Consider the following 19,711-nt stretch of genomic DNA (forward strand, 5'->3'; position numbering starts at 1 on the left):
CACAGCACCGCTGCATGCTAATCTGGCCCCTATTGAAAGAGGTCAGCAGTGTACTGCGCTAGTTTCGGGAACAAAAGAATCTTAAGTAACACCGCACAATCTGGGCTCTTTTTCCAAGGCTGCAGGCCTGGCTGAAATATTCAAAAGTCAATAAGGTTACCTGTCAGCTTTAGAGTAATGCACAAAGAGTCCTTCATGTGGGTATAAACGGCCATTAAATGAAATGATGAATTTTTTAAGAAGTTTGAAAATGGAAAATATTGAAAAGGACCTGGACTCTTGTCTTGCTCAAGAAAAATCCACCCGGCAGTAAGTGGTTAAGCCACCTAGAAACAGTGCAGCAGCTGAGTGCAGTTTGAAGCATCTAATCCTCCAAACCTGGGCAAGTACGAGCTCGGCTCCAACCACACTGAGCTTAAACACAATGCAAGGTGGGGGCACACTCACTCTTCGTCATCACTCTCCATCTCGACATCGCTGGCCTCTTCTTCGCTACCTTCGGCATCCTCATCTTCCTCCTTCATGTCCTCCTCCTCTTCTTCCTCTTCACTTTCTTCCTCTTCACTTTCTTCCTCTTCACTTTCTTCCTCTTCCTCGTCAGATGATGCTTGCTCTTCTTCCTCCTCCTCTGAAGATTCCTCCTCCGAGGAATCCTCCTCTTCCTCGTCTTCTTCCTGTTTCTTCTTCTCCATCGCTGTCCGACGTTGCTTCCTTGGACTTCGCTCTTTGGGTGTGCAGTCTTTGCAGTACCATTCCCCCTGAGGTACTTTCTGCAAAACAAAAAGGTTCATTCAACTAAATCTATTCTTCTCATTCAGTATATCTAATATATCTTGCTTTTATACTTTTTTCTTTCAGTGATACAAAAAGGTTTGCATTGGATTCTGTGGATGGAATTCCAAAGCCAACAATTTCAAATTCAGTCAACAAGATTAACCATTTCAATCTGCATCATGGATTGTTTAGAAAATATTCCATTTCCGCAAATCAAGACACACAAGGCTATGGGGCAGTGTGCACGCAGTGTGTAAGATTTGCAGCTTAACAAGAACAACATACTGATAGGATTAAAAAAAGCCCTTCACTCATCTTGTCCAATTACTGACCTTGAGGGGTGGCTTCAGGCAGTACATGTGCAAGCCACGGTCGCAGCCGTCGCACAGCAGCATCTGCTCAGCATCGCCCTTGCGCCGGCAGATGCGGCAGCGGGCATTCAGGATGGACTTGGCCCAGATGATGGAGCGCTCCAGGGTGGACAGGTGCAGGAAGATCTGGGAGAGGCTGGTGACGGCCATCAGGGACTCCTCCCAGCATTCCCGGCACGTCTTGCGCGGCTTCTTGTCTGCTTGCAAGGAGAGGGAGAAACAGCGGGTTCAGACGTTCACTGCCTTTTAATTTGGAAAGGCTACAAATTATGACTGGGGCCTACACTGTTCCAACTCAGTGGCACAAATTGACTTTATTCCCAAGTCAAAGCTTGAGTCTGCAGGGAGTGCACAGAGGAGAGTTTTTAGGATAATCACACGCCGTATCAGTTACCAGCATGGGATATCCTTGCCAGAGTAGAGCTATTGAATTCAGCCGACCTTGTGAAAGCCATTAGGATATTCTTGCACGCAACACTTGACAACAAAGCGCTCTAACCTCAGGCCCAACAGACTCTTGCAACGATGCTACTTCAATACATGACTAATTTAGCTTGACATATTTTATGCACAGTTGACCATGGAGTTCTGCAGAAGATTACGATTACTGTTCCCTGCTTTTGGCGCATCAGCACACAACACTGTGATAATCCTGACAGCAAAATCCTAATTAACAGGACGTGGGCCTATACGAACGCCACAATTCCACACTAACGAATACACTGTACAAAGCCCTGGCGTAGAATTCCTTTCTACAGTTCATTAGTGGAGATTCATTTTGTGGAGTAATGCCATAACAATTGGTTTCCGTGGCTACAAACACTGTTGACATGTACACCCAAACCCCAAAATTCTCCAGTGGATGAGATAAGCAACCTGGCAACGGAGACAAAACTTCAAATAGCCAAGAACCCCTTTGACTCTTATTCCAAGTCAGTGTCCTAGATGCACATGTGCCAGGGTTCTCACCATCTTCGTCTTCGTCTCCGCTCTCTTCTTTCTTTCCTTCCAACTTCTCTTGCATCCTCTTGCTCTTTCTGATGCCTGCATAGCGTCCAGTATCCTCCACCCCTGTTGCAGAGAAGCACGAGTGAAAACTTGCACATGAACAACAGAAAATAGCAATCACAAAACCGCAAAGTCGGTAAAAAAAGGAAACTCCTAACTTCACAATGCTTTGTACATTGTTTGTGGACATGTTGATCCAAGGAAAAAGTGAGCGCAGGGGAAAAGAGTTGATAAAAAACTCGCACTCGTGGGAGTTTCTCTTTCCGTGTAACACTGATGTGATAATTGGTGCTTTCAAGAACACAGATGAGGTTATGTATAGGTTGTTCGGTTGATTCTCAGCTCTCTTGAATACTTGGGCTTTCTCTGATAAAGTTCCTCCTCGGTGACTACCCCCCCACTTACCGAGGGGAGCTTTCAAGTATTTGGCATCGATTCCCTGAGACACCTGAAGTAAGGCACAGGCCAGGTCTCTGACCACGTTGTCCATAGAGTTCATTGGGGTGCTGCAACGGGTGGAGGAAGGCGACCCAGTGGCATCAGCCCGCTGAAGCTCAGCTAGTCTGCAGCAGGGAAACAAACAAAAACTCCCAATTTAAAAATGTTAGAAACCGCGACAAATCGGATGGCTACTGGTGTGGTGGTCACATTTATGTGGCTCAGATGTACCATGTTTCACTTTCATTCATCCATATTCACTTGCATCCTTCGAACGCTTGGACGTTTAGATGTTGACTAAATAGCTCAAGACAGAAGCCCCATGTTATGGTGGCATTCCATTAGGAACTGCATCTACAGAAAATTGGAACGGGCAGGCCTTCACCGTGTTAAGGGAACATTTCTGTTGTTCGGCAAATCAGGATCAAGTTGTGTGGACATTTTCATCCCCCATAAAATCAATGTAAAAGAGTGTTCGTCCCTTCAACTACAAAAAAAGTATGTGTGTCCTGTTACAATCGTTTCTTGGAGACAATGATTGTTTTCTAAGGTTTTGGGTTAGTTTCCTTATCTTCGTTGTTTTGGGAACTTGCATCAGTTTTACTTGCTATTAAAACCCTGTCTTTTTAAGAAGCCATTTTGCGGATTTTTGGGGCATGCTCTAAGAGGCTGATCTTGCAGAGACCAAAAAATATAGATTCAACAAACTCGTAGTCCTGCCTCACATTATTATGCAAATCTAGTAAAGGACAATTTACACTCGTCATTGATATCTAACATATCTAACATATCTTACATATTGATGTGTGATAAGGAAAATATATGGGACCAAGTCGTATAAATCAAGTCTGACACTAAGGTATGACACCAAATATTTGACATAAGAGTATCATTGAACTATTGACCCTCTGTGAACCATGAGATCAACACACAAGACGAAGGCTTAGGCTGGTCACTTCTGATACAGACCTGCTGTGCTTCTTTGCCTGGGCCGGTGCCCCTTCGTCTTCCAGTTTGGGCAGGTCCGGCATGGACATGTTGAGGAAATCCTTGTCGTCCAGGAAGGACCGGGCGTAGAGCGGCCCCCAGCTGATCTGCTGGCACTGCCGAACGTAGGAGCCCTGCTCAATGGCGCTGATCCATTCGGCTCGGTTCTCCACCTTGAAGGATGGAAAGGACAAATGAGACGAAGCGTGTGACTTCAAAGTGGGCTGAAGTACTGGAAGATTCAAATGTTAACCACTTCCTGCCGGGGACTCCGGGATCGGAGACGTATGGTTTATATGGGTGGCCGGGGTCTCCGAACTCAGACAAAGGAAACAGGGCTCTGTAACAAAAGACCGTACTCCGAGCAAAAGACCAGGCTGCTGGGCATTACCGGCATTTTTCACTCTCAAAAGTGGTGATAATCCAGCATTATTTTGAAACCATATACCAGGGTTTGGAGCATTTAGAGCAAGCGGATTACCACCGGGGACAAAAGCTCTCCACCACCGCAGCGATGAGCCACACAGCACCGCTGCCTGCTAATCTGGCCCCTATTGAAAAGAGGTCAGCAGTGCACTGAGCCAGGTTCGTGAACAAAAGACAGTTGTATAACACCGCACAATCTGGGCTCTGTTTACAAGGCTGCAGGCCTGGCTGAAATATTCGGGCATCAATGAAGGTCACCTGTCAACTTAGAGTAGTGCCTAAAAATTACTCTGTGCGGCTATAAACGACTGTTAAATGAAATGATAAAATGTTGAAGGATTTTGAAAACGGAAAAAATGATAGTCATGCTGGCCCAGCATCCTCAACGTTGAAAAATGCTCTGGCACGAAGTGGTTAAGATTCAGGCTCTTATCTAGAATCTCCTTTTTGAATTTCACCGATCAGGTTCACCATGGCATTGTATTTGTGCCAAATGATATCACTAACACTGAGGCATTCTGTTAACCCTTGCTTACCTCTGCACTACCCAGGTCAGCTGTCGATTGTTTCCCCGTAAAATAAGGAACTTGGGAAGATAGTTTTTAAATAATACAACTTCATTCCTAATAGACCTCTATCATGGGGCAGCCATCTTGCTTTTCTTCCATTCAAAGCAATGAAACCAAACTGAGAAAAGACAGTTAGTATGTTCCATTTTATCAACATGTGACGTCGCATTACTATTGCCAATGGGTCTAAAACAAGACAAACATGGCAGCGTCATGCTAAAGGTCTATAAAGCCAAAGCTCAAAGTTTTACCTTAATAATGCCCAGGCTGCCATTCCAGACTCTTTCCTCAACATCTAGTATCTGTTCCCTGAGAAGTAACTCCAACGCTTCCTCCCCGTTGGCCTTGTCTGACACAAGGCCCTTCTTGCCACTGTTCATCTTGACAACCACCTGCCGGGAGACCCCATTCTGCTTGGTGTCTTTCTCCGCCTCCACCCCTTCTGCTGTGTCCTCCTTCTCTGAACTGTTCAGGGCCTTGGTGGGGACCACCTCCAGCGACTCCTCGATCCGCATCTTCTCATGGAGGATGGCCTCTTGGAGGGCCTTCTCCCGGAACCCGCGGCGATTCAGAGCAGCCAGCAAGTCCTCCAGCTCTTGGGGAGTACTGTAGAAAGCCCAGCTGCTGTGCTTCCTGCGCAGCATGCAAGGGTCCGGCTCTTCCTGGGGTTCCTGCTTGGCCTCTTGTATGACGCCGTTGACCAGGAGGGGCTCCTTGACCAGCCTCTCTTGCTGCTGCGCCGTCGGTCCCGTTTCCATCACCCCGTTTACAACCTCCAGGTCAATGTTCTCTTTGTTACTGCTAGTGGATGTATCCTGATCCTTATCACACTCCACATTATCCTGCTTGACTTCTGGTAAGCCTACAACAGGCAAAGCCGGCTTGCTCTCCACTCGTTGAGGAACAGGGTTGAGGTCTATGTCACCAAGGTGGGACGGATCATGCTCCACAAATAATCCTTGGATGGCGCTGAACAGCCAGAAGCGACGGTATATCCTGTCTTCCCCCAGTGGCATAATGCTGTAGCGTGTGGCTGCTTCGGCCATCTCCAGGCGGTACTCCCGATTCTTCTTGTGGAATTCTGCTTTGAGGGCTGCGTTTTCTTCCTCCTCCCTTTTCTGTCGGGCATCCAGCTCTTCCTGCGTGGGCAGTGGCTTCAGGTTTTCCAGCCTTGCATTGATGTCTGCAAGCTCTGCTTCATCCTCTGTCTTTTGGCCGTTCTTCTGGGCCGGTCTACTGGCCTGATCCATGTCCTCCGTCTCTGAACTGCTGTCCAGGTTGATAATTTCTGCCTCGGCACTGGCCTGTTGGTCTTGACGCAGCTGCGCTTCGCGCTCTCGATCTCTCTGCTCCCGTCTCAATCTCTCATGCTCTTTCTCCAATGCTCGCTCCTCCAGTCGCCGCTTCCACCTGCAAATGTTACAAGTCATTTTGGAACAGGATAAATATCTCATGGTACGGTTGTGCACAGGAACGTTACAGCCTAGTACTAGACCATTAATGTCTGGAACCAATTCCGAATTATGAGATTGGGAACTGCTTGGTAACCTGTCAGGCAGAGAAAAGGAAAGGTTTTGAAAGTTTCTGGTGAGACTTTCAAAACAAAAATTCAATACATACGTGTATGTATCTTGATACCTGTTAATGGTGTCACATAGTATAAACAATGTAAACATAAGAACAGAAATAATTTATAACTTGTTTGTTGGATATGTCCAAAGCTTGTTAATAAACAGCTTTTGAAAGACGTGGGCTCCTGTTATTCGTACCCAGGTCCTGTGATTTTCTCCTACAGAGCACATGCCTCCTGTGCTACTTGCAAAAGCATGTCCTTATTTTAAATGTTCAAAAAATTTGAGACAAGGCAAGTTTTTAACTCCACAAGTTTCAGTCTAACGTTTAAATTCTGAAAGTCGTCAGTACAGCGACGAGCTCATAAATCGCACAAACATGTCTCACTTGGCAGCTGCGTCCTCCCTCTCTCTGCGATGCTCTTGCCTGACGAGCTCTCGCCATTCCTTTCGAGATGTCTGGAAGGTTTCTAAGCTCTCCTCAATGATATCCCTCATGGTCACATAGGTCAAGAGCTGGCCGCACAGCGACATAAGTATCTTCAACTTGGACGCTTTGGACCAAGGGATTTCAAATGCTTTCATTTTAACAAGTAATAGGATTTTTCAAATTACATAGTTTAGTTTCAGAATCAAGAGCTGTAATCATAAACTAAATCTACCTCAACTCTGCATCAGTCACTCAACTTTGAGTAACTATCTAAGGCATTAAACCCTTTCACAATAATTAAAAAACTCAATGAAGATTGTCTAAAAACAATCTAGAAGTGTAGCTCTCATACACATGCATGTACTCCGTTAGTTGTACTAACGACCAAATACTTCAATCGGCACACACAATGCACACTTTCATATCTGATTTTAAAGTATTCAGTTCTGACACTTTCACTAAATTTATTACATTGGAGAAGTATGCACCAGATACTAATTGACTGAGACACCTCCTGGGATCCAAGTAATTGTGAAGCCTAAAATCTAACTGGGCTTGGAACATTATTCTGAATATGAGCTGATACCATTCATCTTGTCGATACTGGGTACCTTTGTGACAGTACAGTAACCATGCTGAAATTATTACTATAACAAAGTAGCTTGTAAGTAAGACTTGACTTTGTTGCTGTGTCTTGTTCCCTAGTCCATTATATAAACTGTACACTGTTGAATGGGATAGTGCCAGACTATTTTATGATTGGATGTAATGTAAGCTTCACTTTCATTAAAATCTGGCTTAAAATGGGCGGATAAGTTTAATCACACTTTGAAATTATTCATGTGTTTTGTGTGTTGTGAAACTTTATGTTATAGCTTTCCTTTCTACTCTAAAGTTCCAAAAACAAAGGGGTAACCTCATTTTCAATTAAATATGGCCAACTCAAGAGACTGGTGCAATTGGAACACATCTGGCCAATTTCTGTGGGCTTTCTATCGTCAACAATTACGCACTCATTAGTCCAGTTACTCACCAGGAGGAAGGTCAAACATGTTGCCAGTGGTGAGGGTTCTGAGGATGTCGGGGTCCTGCATGCGGAACTCCAGGCCAGGGTCATCGTGGGGAATGAACCCACCTCGCTGCTGGTACCGCCACTTGGTGTTCTCAGACGACGTCCGGGCGCCTGAGGACAAGAAGTGCAGGCGCAGGACTTCGGAAATGGTGGTGGAATCGACCGGCAGCTGGCGCAGCAGTGTACCTGGCAAAATTGCATAATCAGGGACCGAAATGAAACTTTTGAGAGAAAAAGAGAAAGCGTGGAAATGTTCAGGGATACCAAAATTAACAAGCCGCTCATCACACACATACAAATACCATTATAAGAGAAAGTCCTAAACATACGGAATCTAATAAAATGAATGTACTAATTTTCATTCTCAGAGATCAACTGCTCGAATGTTCAGGGGGTGAAATGAAGTAAGAGAAGCATGTTCACAAGTCCACCTCAACAGTGCCTGAATCTGACCTTCATAGCGGAACTAGATCACGTAATAAACAATGACAAAAGCATATCCTGTACCTTGATGTATCTGAGGCCAGACTAACGCCGATGTGGCGGCTTTGGTCATTGCAGTGTATGTTGGGTCATCGTCACACAATGCTTCAGCCAGGTCAGCTATAAGAAATTTAAGAGAAGAAAAAAAATAATCAACATAACTATATCAGAACCATATCAGCTTACATATTTTTGTTCAACAATGTGAGCATTAATTTTTTCAGCAAGAGGGAATAGTAAACGATCATGATAAATGTCGGCCATGGCACTAATACAGCAGCTGTTGCAGTAATGAGGCAGTTCCCTGACTTTAAACATCCTTCATCACCAGGCCCACTCAGGAAACTTTTCTGGGTTGTTCTCCCCCCGACAACTGCAACTCTCCCCCGGGTTTTCTTGGCTGGGATGACGATGATCTTTGCAAACTCAAGGCTGGTCACGGGTTCTTACCGGACGGAGCGTGATGCTGCTGTTCCTTCAGATCCACCTTCTCATCCTCTTCCTCCTCTTCCTGCATCCTGAAGATGGCCGACAGGAGACTGTTGACCAGGTCATAGTACATCCCATCCACCTTGTTGCTGAGCAACGCATCTTCAATTTGATCTGCATACACAAAGACACTCGGAATTTTGACCATCTCACTCAGTTTCTGGGAGACCAGGGGGTTTAAAAAAGTGGTCTTAAAAAAAAGGACAGTGAACTGAAAGCAATTCATTTTCTCCTTCCTCGGAAGAAGGGCCCTTTCAACTGAAAAACATTACCAGCGAACACCAAAAAAGTACACGGAAACCCTACTTTTTTGACATCCTAATCAGTTCAACAGATTACATTTTTTGACAATGCAATCTGTTCAAGAATCTTGTATGAAAACATAGACACTGTCTGTTTTTGGCATATCATACACTCACCGAGCGTGACGCCATTTGGAAACTCTTCGCTGAAGCCCAAGTAATCCTTAAAATGATAGATAAACTCCAACACCACCACAACATCACCAAATAATTCCTGAGGCAACTTCATGTTGACAGGTGATGGCCATGGTAGATCCTAACGCAAAACAAGTGACAAATATAAGTCTTCAAAGCCAATGCTCTGTTGCATGGTTCCGCTGCTTCCGCTGCGGTGGAAGCAGCTTTGACTAGATAAATGCTAAGCAACCAACAAAGTGACGACATAAAAGGATGTTTCATTGCACCACAGTGATTCTATGCTTAGGTGAATCTTAATGAACATTTATTACTTGCTAAGAACCTTTCCCCGAACCATCCACCACTGTATTACTCCACACTAGCTTGAAATGAGTGGAATATTTGTATACAACATCACTCACTCTGAATGTGTCAAATGTCAATGTGCAACAAGTTACGCCAACTAGATGTAAAATGGACTCTGCTCTACAGGTACCACTTGATGGTAAAACATGTTCAACTCCACTAGCAGGTGTAACAATTGCAGGTGTAACAACTGCCCCACTTACCTTGAGATCATCGCATTCTAGATCATCTCTCATGCGGTTAAATTCCCTCCTGTGCTCGTCCTGTAGGCGTTTCTCTTCTCGCATAACTTCTCGTTCCTAGAAGCCACAACACAGAAGTTAACATGAGAGTCTTGATTGCTAAATTGTTGAAAAAACAATCTGTGGCCTGAAGCACTTCCCCAAGAACTTTGAAATTTTGGTAAGTTTGATTATCTTGTTTGTTCCAAATGCACATCACATTTGGAGACTGTAAACTCATTTCTGGACAGTGGAACAAAATGGAACCGTATGGAGGTTTTTCAGTCACATGATTTTTTATGGCTTTGAAGTTGCTCAGCATTTTCACTAAAATCAAATTGGCAACAGAAATACATAGATTTAAGAGTATATGCGCTTCTGCAGACCTGGCACACTTCCTGAACTGCATTTGCCTGCCACGTGACGTCACATGAAAAACTCTATACCAATCACGGGTGATCTGTTTCTCTCCGGTTCAAGCTCACAGGCCTGGTCACTGGAGATTGAGAGGTTAGTTAGCAAGAGGAGTAGAGGTACCAGACTCTCTGCTCGTACCCTGATTTTCTTGAGCCTGTCCTCCTCCATCACTTTCCTCATCTGCTCCTTCCTGGCTTCCTTCTCCTCCAACTTCTGCATCTTCAGCAGCTCCTTAGCCCGCGCTCGCTCCTTGAGCAACTGCTCCTTGATCAGCTGCTTCTCCTGCCGTATCCTCTCTCGGATGGCCTCCTTCTCCTCCATGGTCAGCTTGGGCTTCTTCGGCTCGGCCGGGGGTGATGTCTTCTGCTTGGCCTTTGCTTCTATAATATAGTTTTTTCCCAACAGAGAGCAACAATGAAACAGTAAAGATCATTTGGACTGAATATGTCAATACATAAACAACGATAAAAAATTGTCAGGTAAAATCTTGTGAGTTGATGAAATACAGTGGATATCCTAGGCAAGATTCTCTACTGAGTCAATTTGAGGAAACTCTGTTGAAGATGGCTGAGTACATTCAGCAAGTTACATCGCTTTCAGTTCTCTCTGGCAACTGAAAATGAAATATTATAGTTTATGTCTGCTTATTCAGAAATGCTGAATCATGTTATGAACACAAGCTCCGGGTGTTTACATCCAATTATTAACCCTCCTATGCTGAAGTCACTCTTTGGGTCATTTGGTGAACACCTTAAAGAAGCACAGCTGTGCTGTGTTGTGCACTGCACCAACTGTCCCTCACAGGAATATCAGATTGCACTTTTGTGCTGCCCAACAACTGTGCTTCACTGTTTCATGTGCATCATTGTGCAGTGAAGAGGACTGCACAAAAGACCCAAGGTCATTTTGTGTTGGCAGTCTACTGTGTGCACACTGAACCTGTGCACGGTTGAGTTCCATATAGAAACTACATGCTCACCAGTGACTGTGGGCATTTGTGCACATTTGTGCTGTAAAACCAAAGGCGGGTTAACACAGCAGGTCATATATGGCTTGGATCAGAGAGAACTGAAATGAACATGTTTCTTTCTTGAAGACACAAAAACACTCAGTAGATCTTCAGTTAGTACAGTCTTGTACATTAAGTATCAATCATGTAATGGAACTACAACAACATTCTTGAAATGGACAAGAGATTAACAAGTATACTAATCAGTATTGTGCTACCTTTTCAAAATTCAAACATTGCTTCCGGTCAGCTGGGAATTTTCCCCAGCAGTACTCTTCTTACCTGGCTTGGCATCTTTAACCTGCTTGGCTTGAGCCTTTTTCTTGACTTCACACAAGGGAAGATCGTCGTCTTCATCCCCGGAGGATTCCAGCTCCGTGCTGCACTTCCAGGTTCTCTTTCCGGGGGAGAAGACAAACAGGGGAGGTGGTCCACTGTAGAAATCGTGGAAGCTCTTCTCGGCCAGCTTGTACTTGGCTTTGTATTCGCGCTAGAGGGAGCAAACAGGATAATGAGTGACTGAAATCCCATGCAGTTTTGGGGCCACTTTAGAAAAGAACTTGAGTTCTTAGTGGGACAGAATTGGGATTAGATCACAAAAGACACAAAGAAGAAATTATTCCATTTATGCTACTGCATCTTATAACTAATAAGTTATGCACATTCTTTGTTCTAATGTCTATACACTGCTTGCGACGTTACAGGCAATGCAAATGGCAAAGCGTGAGTGAACAATGTACATAAACAAAGCTTAATTGATGGCCACTGATGTATACTGCCACTACCACTGATACACTGCTAAGATATGAAAGACTTACTGTGATTATGTCTTTTGAACAATGTATACTTTATGGCCCTCTGGTAACAGCAACAGCATATGATGCTTACCTTCACACACCAAACATGGTTAACAATGGCACAGTGCTGCTTCAAAAATAACTTGTTCTTCTCTCTTGTATACAGGCCTTTCTTCCTCCTAAAAAAATGACAGTGTGCAAATTCAGTTTAAAAAGAAAAAGAGAACTTGACTGGTCCTTTCTAACCCAAAATGCAAATCGCTTTGAAGTTTTATTTTGGAATAAGTGCTGTGTAGCCCAACCAACTACCGACATAACCTCGTTGAGGGCTACAGAGTACCCAAGTGTGACGTCACTTTGAACCAGGAAGTGTAGTGCAAACTAAATGGAGTATGTGCATGTGTTGTATCACGAGCTGGTTCTACGCTAATGCCTTTTACACACACAGTTGTACCCATGACATATTCAATTCAGTACTCTAGGGCTTTATATACAGTCATTTGCAAAAGTTTAGGACTACCTATAGAAAATGCATTAACCTGAAGGAAAACCAAACTTAAACCAATCAATCATGGCATCTTATGTTTATTTTCAATGTGTAACCTTGGTACCTTGGTTGAACATTTTTTACTACATTTGCATGATTTGACATGTTAGCAGTCTAATATTCAGTGTTCCCTCCTTTATTTCTGATTGCTTAGACTGGCTTTTTTTCCCAAGCTGCCTAACAGACAAAATGTCATACAATACCTGCCTCTGCAAAAAAATTTCATTCAAATGGGTATATAGCACTACACTGATGTTATGCACCACTGAAAAATCCTGTTAAGTAATCAGTCAATGAGACAATGTAATGCAGGCCCAGTGACAGACAGAGGTCTTGAACTTTTGCAAATGACTGTAGTCTCCATTCAAGAGACACACTGTTTCCCTCAGATTCTATCCTTTGTAGTGGGAAAATGTTTAGTTAGTAAATCTCATGTTATAGACTAGACAGCCAGGCTTATTTTCACAAAAACACAGAGCCACTACCCCGTGCTGGATCGACATGATGACGATGACCTTATGTGGCATAGGTGGTAACCAATGTATGTCCTTTGAATTCTTCCTAAAAGGACACAAAATGGTTGCAACCTATGCCACGTAAAGTCATCATAATCATGCCGATCCAGCACTGGGTACTGGCTCTGGTTTTTTCAAGGTCTGCCTTTCACTGAATGATTGCCTGCTACCTAAATACCACGGCAACCCTTTTTGCCTATGACAATGGCGGATGCATGTCCTGTCACGCGAGTCAGTAAGAGCCCCTCATTTCAAGGGTTTAAAGGGGTTGAGGATAACATTAGGTCTCAAGTAAAATGTAGGAGAAAAAGAAACACGAGAAGAAACTAACCCGATATTTTTGTAGTCCACTTCGTAAGTCCCATTACCCTGGAGAGACATGACTTGGTAGCGGTACTCACTTGACTCTGGAGTTTGAGGTGGACCAGTCTGATTGCTGAAAACCAAATCGACATCGAGCGCATCAAAGAGAGAAATTAAAGGCTATTGCTGCAAAACAAGGTGTGACAGCCACCAAAATATTTTGATATTCCTCGTGGAGACCTACAGATTAACTGGACATAATGTGCAAGCCTACCTACGGGAAACAATGAGGAAAAAACAGACACACAAGAACGAGAAAACTGTAAAGCAAAGACTCGGTGAGAAGGAAACATATTGTGACGCTTTTGTATCACATCCCATTTATAAATGTTGACATTCGTCACATAGCAATCCAAACTCCGGTTGTTTGTGATATCAGGCATGCATAAACGTAAAGCTGAACTAGGACCCTCATTTTCAGTTGCATTCACCATACTTCCTCAAGCATCTTTCCAACAACAGAGAGCTCCAACTTATACCATGACATAAGGCATCTATTATCAAGGAATTCTGGCTTTGACTAGTTGAGCATTTCTGCAGTCACACTGCTGGTGCTGTGAATAGTGACTACAGAACTAAGGCTGGCAAAGGCAAAACAAATGGGACCAAATCTGGAGAAAAGTTGAGACTATCAGCAACAAACTGTCCGGACTTCACACAATGACATCAGGCATGAATTGCTGTGAACTGCCCTCCGTCTTTTGTTTTGGTGTCGTCCAGCATCGCTAATTACCTTGTCTTGGGCTCACCCATCTTGAGGACCTTTTCCTGGCCATCATCGTCAATAATGATGACATCATCACTATCGCTGGCTTCCCCATTGGTAAACTCACTCCCTCCAGCAGGCGGAATCACCCCAACCACTCTGCACGTCTCCCTGCAAACAAAGAAATAAATGAAGTATAAATAAAGGAATACATTTTTTAAAATCCCTAACATGCATATAGGTTAATGCAGGCCAGTGCTCCCAAATTAGATTAACTTAGCTCTTCTCCAAGTTTCTGTACAGAGAATCAAATCATCTGAAAAGACCTTATGCTTCAGTATATACATGTGCCTCAGTACTGACCTGGACTTTTCTCTAGTTGACACTCACTTGCAAGATTATTTTATGCCTAAAATGTATTTCTGTGAGGAACCACAAAGTTATGTAAATCAATTGCTCTTTCTTCAATAGGCTACAAATTTTATATGTTTTATACATATTACATCAATGCCTACTTTACAAAATAAATGGTTTTTATGTTTTGAAATCAGCAGTAATGTAAAGTCAAACCTGTCTTAGCGACCACCTGTGCATAACGTCCACCTGTCAATAACGACCATTTTTAAATCCGCCGATGAAAAAACTGATGTTTTTGTACTGTGTATAACGACCAACTGTTCAAAGCGACCAGCAATCACCCATTATTGCACCAGTGCAGGCACTAAGTCTGTACAGAATGACTGCCAGAAGAGGAAAATCGTCATGCTGCTGGACAACGCCACATGTCACCCACACCTGCCACTAAAGCAAATCAAACCCCGAACACAGCATCTGTGACACAGCCTATGAACCAAGGCATCATCCAGGTGCTGAAACTCAAGCTCAGAAAGAAACAGCCGAGCAGTGTTTTGCAGAAGTTGGAGAGCAACAAGGAAATGACTGGCCCTGACTTGCTTAAGGCAACCAATGTCTTACAGACCATCTACTGGGTTGAGCAGTCATGGAGAGAGGTAGACAGCACTACCATCCAGAAATGCTTCAAGAAATGTGGGGTTGGAGCAGATGTGGCTGCTGAAGAGGAAGGAGAAAACAAGGCAGCAGCAGATGGGGCTCTTGAGTCTGCTTGTTGCAAGGCACTGAACATTTCCCTACAAGAACTCAGTCTGAGAGAAGACAGACTGGCGACTACCGACAACAATCCAGTCTCATCCATGGCTGATCTCCAGCAACGCCTCCATGACAATGAAGACCTTGAGAGTGATTGGAAGGAGGAAAATCACAACAACGAAGAACCTGGCTACAGCACTGTTGTCAACAACTTTGAGCAGTTGGCAGCCATGTTGACAGATCTGAGAAATTTTGCTGTCATGAAGGGCTGTGGAAATCTAGTTGATGCCTGCATGGACATGGAAGAGAAAGTTGCAGCAGAAAGCCTTCGTCGACGTCACGCCGCTAGCCAATCATCACTTCTGAACTTCTTCAAAAAAGTTTGAACACTGACTCCAACTGGCCCACAAGGAGGCCACACCAAACCAATCGGCTCTTTTCAGAGCCAACATTATGGCACTGTGTGAGAAACATCCCCGTCATTGGGCTAGTAATGCGCCGCTGCAGCAGAGCTAATTCTCACAAAACAATTCCAAAACCTTGTAAGATCCCCTTATTAAAAATAAAATGAGGTGACCCAGTCTGTTTTTCATATCATCGTTTATCACATAAGTCTTAAAAACTCAACAACACACTAAAAATACATGTACAAGTATTTAGAATAAAATCAAATAAATTTAAAGATTTTTCCGTTTAACCCTAACCCTACATAATACTACAAAGTACTACTTGTAGTAAAATGTAGTAATCAGTGCTGCCGCTTGTTAGAGGACGTGACCGTATTGTTCTCTGAAGCCGTAAAATACAATAGAAAAGACAATGTACCATATAGTGCTGTGGCACTATGAATGCATGGCTTTATTGTTCTCAGTACAAGTAACAATGGAAGTAACCTGGACAGAAGTCGTAATTTTTAGTGCTAGGTCCTTCAGGCTCAGGCTACTACTTAGAATTTTGTAGTACTGAGAACTCTAAACAAAACAATATGCATGACGGTAAGGGTTAAAGCACAATCACGTCATTATGGGCTGGACGCAATGGTTGCTATATAAGGCAGATTTAACTGACTTAACTTTCCACCTAAGGGTCGCAAATATTGCCAACCTGTGTAGAGAGACCACCTGTCAAAAAGACCACTTTTTCTGTTTCCCTTGAGTGGTCTTTATGGACAGGTTTGACTGTATTCTGAGATCAGAGATTTATGAAATAGAGTAACGAAAAGTAACTTTCACCAAACATAATCATGCTCACCAGGATTCAGTGCAATGAACTGCACCTTAGGGGTGGGTTAGGCTGAGCATTTTGGGGGGCGGGATGAAGTCACAATATGTATCGGTACTGAATATAGTATATTGTAATTAGACTTACAGAAGTCAGAAGGGGAACATTTAATCTGCAGTGTGCACATCTCATGGTTGATGTTTCAAATGTCACTTCCCTGAAAAATGTTAGTGAACGGCGGCAGAAGGATTTGCAATGGGGGAGGTCCAGTTGTGAGACATCAGGCATCTGCATTAATAGGCCTATCTATTGAGTCCCACCCCATTATATGGCCTGAGTAATTCCACAAATTAGGAGTCCAAAAGTGTGACATTTTTGTGTCCCTGTTACATCTGAACTTTGTTATTTGACATTTAAATATTACTGGAATTGATTGCAAACTATTACTATTTGTTTGGCAGGTTATCTGCATTAAATTATCACTCTCGGAAATTAGAAAATGTGCTCTGAACTTACAAAATCTTATGTCAGATGTAACAGGGACACAAAAAATGGACTCCTAATTTCTGGAATTACCCACCTACAAAACATGGGGGGCCATGCTTCCCAGTCAAAAAAGTGGGAGAGGGCCCCCTGGCCCCCGCCGCCAGTGATGTTAGTTAGCCATTTTGAATGAGGTGCAAGTTATTGAACTGTTGATTCAATGTCCACTTTGTGTAATTAATCCAGTGGCGTACCTCATCCCCTTGTGCGAGACATCCACGATCTCCCCAATGAAGTAACGGTCCCGGGCAAAGACGAAGACATCGTCACACAGATCGGCCAGACGGCCCCTCTGGGTGAGGGTGACCAGGTAGAGGATAGGGCCTTCCAGGTAGACAGGGAAGCTGGCCAGGTACCGGCGCGCCTTGGCTTCGCTCTCCACGGCCTCCTGGTAAGTCAGGCCGGGCTTGCCTGTCAGACTACAACTCCACACTAGGCTGTTACACAGGATAGTCCGCTTGAAGAACTCACTGGAGGCACAAGTACGGTCCAAAGTAGAAAATTCAATTGAAATTGAAACTCGCTCTTGCAGTCTTGCTAGTTGTCCAAAATAACTAAATGAGTACAGTATGAGTTAGTATGAAAATGGTTAACATAACTTTTCACATTTCACAGTCAGAGTGCATATGCAACAATAACCTAACACAAAATTACATTATCATCAAAAAGTTTCAACCACTTCAAAATGTTTAGTAAATAGCCTGGTTCAATCATTTTGAATACAACATCTAAGCACAGTCTGACAAAGTTTCTGATTAACAATTATAAATTAGGAGTATTTCCACTATTCAAATCTTACTGACAAACATCTGTTCACTCAAGCCGTGCCAGTCACTCAATTTTCCTTCTTCAACAAGTTGTTTCACACGCAATTAATCCTCCTAAATTTTGGGCTTAACACCTGAACATGTCAGCCATACCATATTGAACTGGCCAAAAGTTAAACATGACACTTCATTAGGCCTGAGACTGGAAAATGGCCTTGGATTTAATTGTTGGGGTCTTGGAGAGGCCACATGGGAAAAGCCCCAACACAAGAATCCATCATATCCATGGTCTGATGGTAGGCCTATTTATGTATCACACAGCTCTAGTTATGCATCACACAACATGTACAACCCACTCATGCCAACACGAACTCTTCCATTCATTAGAAACTCCTTCCCAAAGAATTAGTCCCAATAACAAAAGCCCATGAGCAAACGCAAACCCCTGCAGTCCGTGCACCCGGCAGTGTAGCGCCGTGTGTTATGTTACGGGTGCGGGTACACGCATACATGATGGAAGGTTCCTTCGTAGAGGAACAAAAATGGCGCAATTTTGCGAACTGCTCTCACATTGGTCCAACACTTCCTACCACACGTCTGAATACAAGAAGCACAGGTCGACCTAAACACATAAAAGCACACGTGGATTGTCCCTGAGACTCACTTGAAATCCCTGAATAGTTCATTTGTGAGTCTGCAGACGAAAACCTCCTCATCTGGTCGTAAGTCCGGAGGAGGTTTGATGGGCTTGAACTCTCGGCGCCGTAGCAAAGGCATCGTTCATGCGTTGACCATCTGCGACCACACATAAACCTGCAACAAACAATGACCGGGAAAAGCACACTTTTTATGAATGGCCCAAAACACGGTATCTCAAGTTACACGTGGCTTAAAATGTGCACCAAGAGTGTCACAAATGGTCAAATGAAGCGATGAGCTTATTTTCGGCCATGGATGACAAAATACTTGCCCAAATCTACGGTGAAATTCTGGTGTCTTGAAAAACAAGTTCTGCCACACGACGTGATATTGAGCCAACGTTCATATTTTATGCAAGTGCACTGGCGCATTCTACAACAGACCACCGTTGGGGTAGGGTAGATAAAGTGCTCGAATTTACCAAAGAGAGCTAATAGATTTACATGTAACTTGGCAGTGTAGTAAATAACATCTGCCGACACATACCTGAGAAATTTCATACACTCCAATGATGATTTCATAGAATAATCTAGTTTTATAGCAACTGCCTAACACCAAAAGTGATCATCTAGAGTGTTGAGGGCGGGAAATGAATGCCTGATTTGGAAATCTAATGTGACGTCACTTTGACTGACAGGTAATTTTGGACCACAGAGTTGACTTGAATATTTTAACATCTCATATCATGAAGCGCGCGTAAACTCGAATAACATTAATAGTTTGAAAATACAATTTCACATTTTTACCGATGCACTTACCCTTATAAACATTGTGTGATATCTTTTCTTTACAATTACTATAATTAGTTTCTTTTAAATTTACTATCATTTTCGGTATCAGAGAGGGGAAGGGGTGACCCCCCCATCCGCGTCGGTGCATTTATTCCCTTTTTCACTGGTTAGTTGGATTTGTTTTCAGTGAGTAATGTGAAGGCTGACATGTAACCTTTCAGTTGGCGACAAGGTGGATAAATGCCACATCTAGTTGTCCCAATAACGACGGAATGAGGAGGCAAGCCAGGAAACGTAACGCATGCCGAACCGTGACTTCGGCAGCATCTGCTGGCCGGGAGGGCACCCGATCGGATGCTTTAAATTGCCTACATTTAATTGCATTTTCTTGAGTGATCTTTTGCATGAATAAAAAAATAGCTTTGTGTTATCACTATCAGAAATAAAAAAGGAAGGAGAAAAAGATTCTTTTAATAATCTCCTTTCCTGGTTCCAACATAGAATCATATAACATAATACAATATTGTTCCTTGTTACATTAACAAAATGTAGCTGTTGAAAAGGGAAGTCGAACTAATGGTTAATTGTATTTCCTTTCATAATTCACTTTTTCCAATTTAGTGCAATTTTTTAAGCCATTAATTACACTGTATTAAAATTGACGA

General features: G+C 43.3%; 1 protein-coding gene across 3 annotated transcripts in view; it reads right to left on the reverse strand.

The window, feature by feature from the left end:
* LOC147795444 (bromodomain adjacent to zinc finger domain protein 1A-like) overlaps window positions 1-18,913 on the reverse strand; it is a 29,037-nt gene extending 10,124 nt beyond the window's left edge. For 2 of the 3 annotated variants that reach the window (XM_087131896.1, XM_087131894.1), the window contains exons 1-20: window positions 18,802-18,913; window positions 18,281-18,429; window positions 17,044-17,319; window positions 14,006-14,149; window positions 13,241-13,345; window positions 11,939-12,026; window positions 11,333-11,540; window positions 10,180-10,421; window positions 9,607-9,702; window positions 9,038-9,176; window positions 8,580-8,732; window positions 8,154-8,249; window positions 7,608-7,832; window positions 6,533-6,698; window positions 4,825-5,983; window positions 3,561-3,751; window positions 2,559-2,716; window positions 2,115-2,216; window positions 1,107-1,342; window positions 448-770 (exon numbers count right to left, since the gene is read on the reverse strand). In XM_087131896.1, the coding sequence (XP_086988022.1) occupies window positions 448-770; window positions 1,107-1,342; window positions 2,115-2,216; window positions 2,559-2,716; window positions 3,561-3,751; window positions 4,825-5,983; window positions 6,533-6,698; window positions 7,608-7,832; window positions 8,154-8,249; window positions 8,580-8,732; window positions 9,038-9,176; window positions 9,607-9,702; window positions 10,180-10,421; window positions 11,333-11,540; window positions 11,939-12,026; window positions 13,241-13,345; window positions 14,006-14,149; window positions 17,044-17,319; window positions 18,281-18,393 (4,220 nt within the window). In that variant the 5' untranslated portion in view covers window positions 18,394-18,429; window positions 18,802-18,913. Of the gene's footprint in view, window positions 1-447; window positions 771-1,106; window positions 1,343-2,114; window positions 2,217-2,558; window positions 2,717-3,560; window positions 3,752-4,824; window positions 5,984-6,532; window positions 6,699-7,607; window positions 7,833-8,153; window positions 8,250-8,579; window positions 8,733-9,037; window positions 9,177-9,606; window positions 9,703-10,179; window positions 10,422-11,332; window positions 11,541-11,938; window positions 12,027-13,240; window positions 13,346-14,005; window positions 14,150-17,043; window positions 17,320-18,280; window positions 18,430-18,586; window positions 18,724-18,801 lie in introns of those variants that run through there. The other variant, XM_087131895.1, reaches the window with a different exon arrangement.
* Window positions 18,914-19,711: the final 798 nt, after the last annotated feature.

The sequence above is a fragment of the Acanthaster planci genome, unplaced genomic scaffold, assembly GCF_054643075.1.
Source record: "Acanthaster planci isolate LZ-2023a unplaced genomic scaffold, COTS_SCS Contig28, whole genome shotgun sequence".
Taxonomy (NCBI): Eukaryota; Metazoa; Echinodermata; class Asteroidea; order Valvatida; family Acanthasteridae; genus Acanthaster; species Acanthaster planci.